Consider the following 10,222-nt stretch of genomic DNA (forward strand, 5'->3'; position numbering starts at 1 on the left):
GGTATGAGTGAGGAGCAGCGGGCAAGGTTGCGCGCTGACTTGTGGGAGCCATCCCAGCTCGTTACCGACCGGGAAAATGAGAGCTGGGGCTCGCCTTTTTGCCCGAGGAGATTGCTGCTGCTCTAGGAGCATGAAAACCTACACCTCGTCGGGCCCAGATGGATGGCCAGTGGCCATGTTTAAACACTTCTGGTCGCTCCTTTAGGGACCTATATTTGAGGTGTGCAATGGCTTCATGCGTGGAATGGTAGATATCGCTCGGTTCAATTTTGGCGTCCTATCGCTTATTCCCAAGGTGGTAGGAGCTGATAACATTCAATAATTGAGGCCTATCGCGTTAATTAATGTCCTGTTTAAGATTTGTTCCAAAGCGACCAACTCCCTCCTTGTCCCGATAGCGCACCGTACTATTAGCCGCAACCAAACAACTTTTATCCGCGGTCGCAACATCCTTGAGGGTACGCTTGCCCTGCAAGAGATCATCCACGAACTCAAACGCACTAGGGAATCGGCCATCCTTCTAAAATTAGACTTCGAAAAGCATACGATCGAGTTAACTGGAACTTTTTGCGTTAGGTTCTGCTGAGCTGTGGTTTCTCAGCCATGTGGGTCCACTGAGTGATGCAGCTAGTCTCGGGGGGCCAGAATGCTATATCGGTTAACGGGGAAGTTGGGAACTTCTTCCGGAACAGACGGGGACTGCATCAGGGTGACCCGATGTCTTCGATCTTGTTCAACTTTATGGTGGATGCCCTTGCGGCTATGCTGCGGAAAGCCACCTCAGCTGGCAACATCAAGGGAGTGGTCGGCCATCTTATTCCAGGGGGGACATCTCACTTGCAGTACGCAGAAGACACCCTTCTACTGTTCCAACCAGATACTCATAGTATCGCTACGGTTAAAGCATTATTGTTGAGTTTTGAATTGATGTCGGGGCTCAAAATCAACTTTCACAAGTGTGAAGTGCTATCTATGGGGGTAGATAGTGAGGAGCGACGTCACATCGTGGACCTCCTCAACTGTAAAGTGGGAAAATTCCCCTTCACGTACCTAGGCCTGCCCCTAGCACCTCGGCGGTTGACAATCGATGATTGGGCACCCCTATGTGGCAAAATGGGGAGAAAAGTGAGCCCCTGGCGCGGCAAGTTCATGTCCTCTGCGGCAAGACTTGTCCTGACCAACTCTAGCCTCTCCTCGCTTCCCATGTTCCCCATGGGTCTTTTCCTGTTGGCGGAAGGGGTCCATGCTAAAATGGACACGCCGAGAGCCCGTTTCTTTTGGGAAGGAACGGGCCTCGAACGCAAGTACCATATGGTCAAATGGGCTGCGGTGTGTAGGCCCAAGTCCTTGGGCGGACTAGGAATCACAAACACCAGACTCCAAAACATCGCGTTGATGTGCAAGTGGATCTGGAAGCTATCGCAAGGGGCGACTGGCTTATGGGCTGACATCCTTAGGGCGAAATACTTCCCAAATGGGAATTTTTTTCGAAGGGGATGCGAGGGGCTCCCCTTTCTGGAATGATTTGAAGGCAATCAGACCAGCCTTCAGCCAAGGGGCCAAATTCGCTGTTGGAAACAATCATTCCATCCGTTTCTGGCCCGACTTCTGGGTGGGCCCTCGGCCTCTCTGGGAGAAATTTCCATACTTGTATGCAACTGCGGTGCATCCAAATTTATGGGTGGCAGATGCCTTGGCTCCCCCCCCCTTCCCCGGCAATTTCCTTCTGCCGTAACCTAAACGACCAGGAGACATCGAGGTTGGGCGCTTTGCTGGATTTAGTGAACCACGTTGCCTTGTCCAATGAGCCCGATGGGGTGTAGTCGCATCTAAACGCCTCCGAAAAGTTTTCCCTCAAGTCTTTATATCACAAATTGTGCCAAGGGATGGCACAGAGGGAGGCTAAAGGACTCTGGCAAGCCCGCATTCCGCTGAAGATCAAAGTTTTTCTTTGGCAAATGTTCTGGGATCGGCTCCCTACGTCTATCAATATAGCTAAACGGAACGGTCCAGCGACGGGTCCGTGCGCATTATGAGGGAACCCCGAGAATGCAAACCATGTTTTCTTTCTATGCCCACTTGCAAGGTTCGTCTGGAGCGCTGTGCGCGAGGCGGCTGGCGTCCTCTGGGACCCGTGCTCCTCTTCTGAACTTGTAGGGCTACTTGATTCGGTCCAGGGACAGAGCAAGTGTGTGTTGTGTACTAGTATAGGGGCGCCGTTATGGTCCTTACGGCTCACTCGCAATAAACTTACCACTGAGCGCACTCTCCTGACGCACCCAGCTAACATCGTATACAAATGCTCTATCATCATGCAGCAGTGGAGTCCGTTGGCAAAGCGGAAGGACTCTGAGATCGTGAAGCACGCGAAAGAATGAATTCACCAAGTGTACGTGGCGGCTAGGTAGCCGGCGATGCAAGGTTTAGGGTGGGAGTGCTCTTTTGTGTTGCGAGCATGCGTGCTCTAATGCCTAGGCCTTGGCCTTGTAACTTGCTCGCTGCCCAGCTTTGAACCCTCCACACTCTTTATCTCGTTGCGCCTTGGGCTTTTGGTTTGTGTAATGTTCGATCGGTTGCTACTCTGCCTGTCGCGTGGGCTTTATTAATTTAAAGCCGGGCGCTCCTAGCATCTTTGTTCTAAAAAAAGTAGTTGAAAGCACATACTCGGTCCATCAAATTACCAAGCTACTCCCTCCGTCTCATAATATAAAACGTTTTTTTACACTTATGTAGTGTTAAAAAACGTCGTATATTATGGAACGGAGGGAGTAGCTAATTAGTACTCGATACATCCTCTTTTATCCATTTTGATGACAAGTATTTCGTGACGAAGGGAGTAATAGTAAAGTAATAATACTCCTTAGCATCAAAAAACTTGTCTTAAGTTTCTCTAAATATGGATGTATCTAGACATTTTAGTGTTAGATACATCCGTATTTCAATAATACAAGACAAGCTTTTTGAAACGGAAGTAGTACTGTTGGTTAACCGATCAGCATGTGCATTAGCATGTCGTTGCACTCGTCCATGGCGCCGGGCAGGCACCAGTGTAGGCAGTCACGCGACACCCTGAACTTCTCCGGCTCCCACAGCCGGTACTTGCTCGGGTGGCCGTCCGGCCGCAGCGCCATAGCCTCCGTCGCGTGCATCAGCAGCATCCTCACCCCTTTCCCTCTCGCCGCAGCCTCTGCCGCGGCGAACTCCTCCACCTGTATCCGGCGCATCTCCTTCTGCCCCTCGTCCATCTCCCACTCGCCACGCCGGAGAGGCCGCGTCCGGACGCAGTCGCCGTCCTCGTTCCGCGTCCCGTTCTCGTAGTGCGACGGCGATATCGTCCGCACGATGACCGTCCGGGAGCGGCCGCCCGGCGCGCCCACGGCCGCGCGGAGCGCGCTCCGGAACGCCAGCCGCAGGGAGTACCGGAGCGTGAGGTCGGTGATGTTAGGAGCGAGGCAGCCGCTGCACCCGACGAGACGGCCGCGCTCGTAGAACACGGACGGCCGGTAGAACCAGCTGCCGGCGGAGACGACGATGTAGTCGAACATGCCGGCGTGGGCCGCCCATCCAACGTCCGGCTCGTCTAGGTGGAGGCTCCACAGGCCGGCCCCGCTACGCGCCGGGCCGTCCCGGTCGGTCTCGACGGCGCGGACGAGGAACGGCGACCAGAAGTCGGCGACGGCGAAGCCGTGGCGCTCGTAGCGGTAGACGTATCCCGCTTTGGTCCACGGCACGGGCCGCTCGGCCCGCGCCAGGAGGCACACGAGCGAGTGCATCTGGTTCCTGGCGAGCGAGTCGCCGACGAACGCCACGGATTTGCCCCTCATGGCGCCGAGGAAACGCGCCGCGTCGAAGCGCGGCAGCTCGCACCCGTCCGGCCGCCACCGCCACCGGACGAACCCGAGGTCCGGCTTGCCGTACCGCATGCAGTCGTAGTGGCCGTGGATCACGGGGCACGTCTCGTTGGTGTACCGCGGCGCTTCCGGGTCGGGCACCCACTCGCCCTTGAATATGTCGCAGGACCCGTTGACGCCGCGTCCATGGCCCGTCGTGCTCGTGAGCAACGGCGGCATCAGCGGCACGCGGTGGGGCAGGCTCATCGCCGCGAGGACCACAAGACACGTCGTGAGGACGGCAGCGGGGAGCACATAGTGCCAGTGGCGGCTGTAATGGGCAATCGACGGGAGATTTACTCCATGAAACTTCATCGCTGTTAACATCTATCCCAAGTTCCCAACGAACTACGGATCATGAACATTATGTTTATGATAGTATGAACGAGTTTATGTATACAGATTCTTTTTTTGTGCTGCTTCATGAACGTTCATGAGTGTACTGGCAGCTGGAAGTGGCAAGTCGATGCGGTAGCATTGACGACGAAGACGGTGGTGACTAGTTAGCGTTGCCCGGTACGTAATTAGTATGCGGCTTACACTTGTTATGGTGGATTCCACGTGACCTTCAGTGCTAAACAGGTGCGCTTGTAAACTGAGCTAGCGGTAGAGCTTCAATCTTCTTGACTCGCGTGTCGAGATCCAGGAAGGGAAGTTCACCAACCATTCCAGCATTCGATAATGAGCATTTTATTTGAGATCTGTCACGTGTTTTTCAACGCTATGGTTGTAAGGATGCGTTTGATTACCTGCATCATTTTTAGGCACTTTGCGTACTTATCTTAATAGGGTCTGGCTTAGCATATGAAGGCAAAAAACTAACATCTGCATGTTGATTGGTTGCATGCATCCTCCCTAGTCTGCATGTGTCGAAATTGAAGGCATGCTATTTGGTTGCGGACTTATTTAAAGGGAAACACAAGTTTGATTGTTTGGTTGCATCCAGGATAGTTGTGTGGTAACCTTCACCTCGATGTGGTGAGGTTACCAGAGGCACACATGGAAAGAACTAAATTAGACCGAACAAACTTAGGCACAAACACAAGTCTTAATCACGTGTCACAAATTTTAAGCCAACATAATACGATAAGTTTCGAACAAAACTCAAGTCTTAAACCAACAACCAACAAGGAACGGGCAACAGGAGCTTAGGCGGTCACGGCGAAGGCGTTGTCGTGCTCCTTGCACTTGGTAACCACCTCCACGTCGTCGTCGTAGAAGACGATCACCTTCATGGTGTCGAGGGTCAGCAGCTTGAACGTAAGCATGTACCCGATCATGATCTGGTGAACAGCGGCGAAGGTGGCCCAACCCTGATCAAGGGTGACCCTGCCGTTGATCACCCTCACCGTCACCCTCCATGCGCAACCGGTGTTCGTCTTCAGTATGGACTCTGTAGGGACGGCGGGGAAGTGCTTCGTGAACTCCAGGGGCATTGGCAAACTCTCCAGCTTTGGAGCAAGGATTGAAGAAAAATATGCTCTAGAGGCAATATAAGGTTGTTATTTTATATTTTCTTATTTATGATAAATGTTTATTATTCATGCTAGAATTATATTAACCAGAAACTTGATACATGTGTGAATACATAGACAAAACACCGTGTCCCTAGAATGCCTCTACTAGACTAGCTCGTTAATCAAAGATGGTTAAGTTTCCTAGCCATGGATGATGTCTACTATACAACCTTCTTCTTGTAGACGTTGTTGGGCTTCCAAGTGCATAGGTTTGTAGGACAGTAGCAAATTTCCCTCAAGTGGATGACCTAAGGTTTATCAATCTGTGGGAGGCGTAGATTGAAGATGGTCTCTCTCAAACAACCATGCAACCAAATAACAAAGAGTCTCTTGTGCCCCCAACACACCCAATACAATGGTAAATTGTATAGGTGCACTAGTTCGGCGAAGAGATGGTGATACAAGTGCAATATGGATAGTGGGTATAGGTTTTCGTAATCTGAGAATATAAAAACAGCAAGATAACTAATGATAAAAGTGAGCGTAAACGGTATTGCAATGCTAGGAAACAAGGCCTAAGGTTCATACTTTCACTAGTGCAAGTTCTCTCAACAATAATAATATAATTGGATCACATAAGTATCCCTCAACATGCAATAAAGAGTCACTCCAAAGTCACTAATAACGGAGAACAAACGAAAAGATTATGATAGGGTACGAAACCACCTTAAAGTTATTCTTTCTGATCGATCTATTCAAGAGTCCGTAGTAAAATAAGACAAAACTATTCTTTCCGTTCGATCTATCATAGAGTTCGTACTAGAATAACACCTTAAGACACAAATCAACAAAAACCCTAATGTCACCTAGATACTCCATTGTCACCTCAAGTATCCATGGGCATGATTATACGATATGCATCACACAATATCAGATTCATCTATTCAACCAACACAAAGTACTTCAAAGAGTGCCCCAAAGTTTCTACCGGAGAGTCAAGACGAAAACGTGTGCTAAACCCTATGCATAAGTTCACAAGGTGAACCCGCAAGTTGATCACCAAAACATACATCAAGTGGATCACGTGAATATCCCATTATCACCACAGATAAGCACGGCAATACATACATCAAGTGTTCACAAATCCTTAAAGACTCAATCCGACAAAACAACTTCAAGGGGAATACTCAATTCATCACAAGAGAGTAGAGGGGGAGAAACATCATAAGATCCAACTATAATAGCAAAGCTCGCGATACATCAAGATCTTGCCATAGAGAGAACATGAGAGAGAGAGAGAGATCAAACACATAGCTACTGGTACATACCCTCAGCCCCGAGGGTGAACTACTCTCTCCTCGTCATGGAGAGCACCGGGATGATGGAGATGGCCACCGGTGATGGATTCCCCCTCCGGCAGGGTGCCGGAACGGGCTCCCGGGAGGTATTTGGTGGCTACAGAGGCTTGCGGCGGCGGAACTCCCGATCTATTATGTTCCTCGAAGGTTTTAGGGTATATGGAATTATATAGGCGAAAGAGGTCGGTCAGGGGAGCATCGAGGGGCCCACGAGGGTGGGGGCGCACCCAGGGGAGGTGAGCGGGCCTCCCTGCCTCGTGGCCTCCTCGAAGCTTCCCTGACTTGAGCTCCACGTATCCTAGATCACGTTCATTCCAAAAATCACCCTCCCAAAGGTTTCATTCCATTTGGACTCCGTTTTATATTCCTTTTCTTCGAAACACTGAAATAGGCAAGAAAACATCAATATGGGTTGGGCCTCTGGTTAATAGGTTAGTCCCAAAAATAATATAAAAGTGTATAATAAAGCCCGTAAACATCCAAAACAGATAATATAATAGCATGAATGATTCATAAATTATAGATACGTTGGAGACTTATCAAAGGACATGTGTTGTCATTTGATGAACATGATCACATCATTGGGAGAATGATGTGATGGACAAGACCCATCCGTTAGCTTAGCATAATGATCGTTCAGTTTTATTGCTACTGCTTTCTTCGTGTCATATATATAGTCCTACGACTATGAGATTATGCTACTCCTGGACACTGGAGAAATGCCTTGTGTGCTATCAAATGTCACAATGTAACTGGGTGATTATAAAGATGCTCTACAGGTATCTCTGAAAGTGTTTGTTGGGTTGGCATAGATCAAGATTAGGATTTGTCACTCCGAGTATCAGAGAGGTATCTCTGGGCCCTCCCGGTAATGCACATCATATGAAGCCTTGCAAGCAATGTGACTAATGAGTTAGTTACAGGATGATGCACTGCCGAACGAGTAAAGAGACTTTTCGGTAACGAGATTGAACTAGGTATGAAGATACCGACGATCGAATCTCGGGCAATTAACATACTGTTGACAAAGGGAATAACATATGTTGACATTGCAGTTCGACCAATAAAGATCTTCTTAGAATATGAGGGAACCAATATGAGCATCCAGGTTCCGCTATTGGTTATTGATCGAAGAAGTGTCTTAGTCATGTCTACATAGTTCTCGAACCCGTAGGGTTCGCATGCTTAGCGTTCGATGACGATATGTATTATATGAGTTATGTGTTTTGGTGACCGAAGTTAGTTCGGAGTCCCGGATGAGATCACGGACATGACGGGAAGTCTCGAAATGGTCGAGAGGTAAAGATCGATATATTGGAAGGTTATATTCGGACACCGGAATGGTTTCGAGGATTTTTCGGGGAGCCGAGGGGTTACCAGAACCCCCCCCCCCCGGGAAAGTGAATGGGCCTCATGTGACATAGGTGAGAGGAGGAGGCAGGCCACAGGAGGGCCCCCCCAAGCGAGTCCGAATTGGACTAGGGGAGGGGGCGCGACTATCAGGACCCCGATTATATGCCACACCGATCTAGCATGTAACACCTCATATCACTTTGCGGCCTCACGCATGGTATTCCCACGGGTGTCGCCTTACCATGCCCGGGACCGTTTGCGCCTTTTGGCACACGTATATGATAGTGTCGCTAGCATCCATATGACAAAGAACCCGGGCTGACATGGCTAGTCGTGAACCCAAAGTGGCACTAACTTACAGGGACAGGCATACATGACCCAACATCGAACGTGTCGGTCATCAGCGAGTGAATCCGGGCTATAGCAACTGGGCTAGCAGGACTCCGGTAAACCGGGCTGTAGCAGGCTAACAGGACTCCGGTAGACACCGCGTGACATTTCCCCGAAGGGACAGACACAGGAACGAAGAAGGACACATGCCGGCCAGCCTAAGTGTTCCGGAGCAGTAGCAAGCTACCAGGGCTCAGTGGAAGCACTAGGAGACATTTCCCGGTAAGAGAGGCTACTAAGGATAAACAACTAGATAGTCAGATCCCACACATAGCAATACACATTACATGTACGCATAACATGCAAGTATGTGTTGTACAACATGGCATCACAGCATAACTCAACAACTTATATAGATAAGGCTCAAAAGAGCCATCATAGCATTTATTACAAACAAGGGTCACATGACCCAACATACAGAGCATACAAGCAACAAGCGAAAGCATTACATGTCTGGGTACAGACATCTACAAATGAAAAAGGCTGAAGAGCCTGACTAACTACAATATCCGATCAAGATCGTAGTTGAGGTACAAGCTACTTTCGAAGTCCATGAGAACACTAGTAAGACCGAAGTCGCTGCAAAAACATAAATAAAGCAACATGAGTACAAAGGTACTCAGCAAGACTTACATCAGATCCTATCATACATGCATTTGTATCAAGAGGGTAATGTGGGGTTTAGTTGCAGCAAGCCAGCTTTGACTCTGTGGCTATCCTGTTCTACGACTACCAGAACTTCTTTGAGGTGATATGGCGCACACGAGTCCACTAATCACCACACAATACACTATTATGGATTCATCCCCGTCTCCCTACGAGAAGGCCATCCATATCACTCACACTTGTCTTGAGCATTTTAGAGTATCCACTTCAAGTTGTCTATGTACCATGTAAGCATCCAAGAAGTCCATAACCACAGACCCGGCTATTCGAATAGATCATGTTAACCCCGCAGGGGTGTACTTCTTCACACACGCTCTCGCCATTTACCGCCATGTACACGTCATGTATCTCGGCAACCTTCAAGCGGAAGCCTGGCAAGGGTGTCGGCCACGACCTGACTAACCACACAAGACTCTAATCCAGGTTTATCACCTATTCGGGTTCCATCCGCAAGGAGATCGGGCCGGGGTGTCGCTCACGGCCCCAAACGATGTGAGCAGGGTTCCCAAGCCCACCATCCGGGTGCCACTTGGTACACCGTGCCACTGTGCCTAGTCTGTCCCAAGCCCACCTGGCCGGGTGCCACTTGGTAGACTACTAACACTACCTACAAACACCAGAAACTAGTTGCAACTCCTGGACAGAGATCAAGTTGGTTAATAAGCCGAGAGGGGTCGAGTTACCGGAACCCAATCTGTGGTAGTATCGAGTCATTGGACGACATACACAGAACTCAGTGCTTAAGGACGGTTCTAGTGAGACAACCCACCATGTACTCCTACATGGCCTCTCACCGCTACCTTTACCAAATCGTGTTCACACACTTCACTCTCAGCATCAGAACATATCGTAACACTCCAATTCATTCCCAATGAATCAGACCTGACACAACTCTAAGCAATAGCAGGCATAGCATGGTAGGAACACAATAGTGGCTTCAATCAACTCCTACACATGCTAGTGGGTTTCAACTATTTACTATGGCAATGACAGGTCATGCAGAGGAATGGGTTCAACTACCGCAGCACAAAGTAGCAGATGAATCGTTGTTGTCCTAATGCAATAACTGAGAGCAGGAGCGAGAGAGTAGGATTGTATCGAAATGAAC

At 49.4% G+C, this 10,222-nt stretch overlaps 1 protein-coding gene across 1 annotated transcript; it reads right to left on the reverse strand.

Moving 5' to 3' along the window:
* Positions 1–2,832: 2,832 nt before the first annotated feature.
* LOC123162748 (protein trichome birefringence-like 19) lies at positions 2,833–4,217 on the reverse strand. The gene has a single exon (XM_044580511.1). It carries the CDS (start codon positions 4,215–4,217, stop codon positions 2,985–2,987), a length of 1,233 nt encoding a protein of 410 aa, XP_044436446.1. The 3' UTR covers positions 2,833–2,984.
* Between the last annotated feature and the right edge of the window lie 6,005 nt (positions 4,218–10,222).

This window comes from Triticum aestivum, chromosome 7B (genome assembly GCF_018294505.1).
Source record: "Triticum aestivum cultivar Chinese Spring chromosome 7B, IWGSC CS RefSeq v2.1, whole genome shotgun sequence".
Taxonomy (NCBI): domain Eukaryota; kingdom Viridiplantae; phylum Streptophyta; class Magnoliopsida; order Poales; family Poaceae; genus Triticum; species Triticum aestivum.

Excerpts from the sequence above, each read along its gene's own strand:
- LOC123162748 (XM_044580511.1), bottom strand. The coding sequence starts at position 4,217 with ATGTTAACAGCGATGAAGTTTCATGGAGTAAATCTCCCGTCGATTGCC.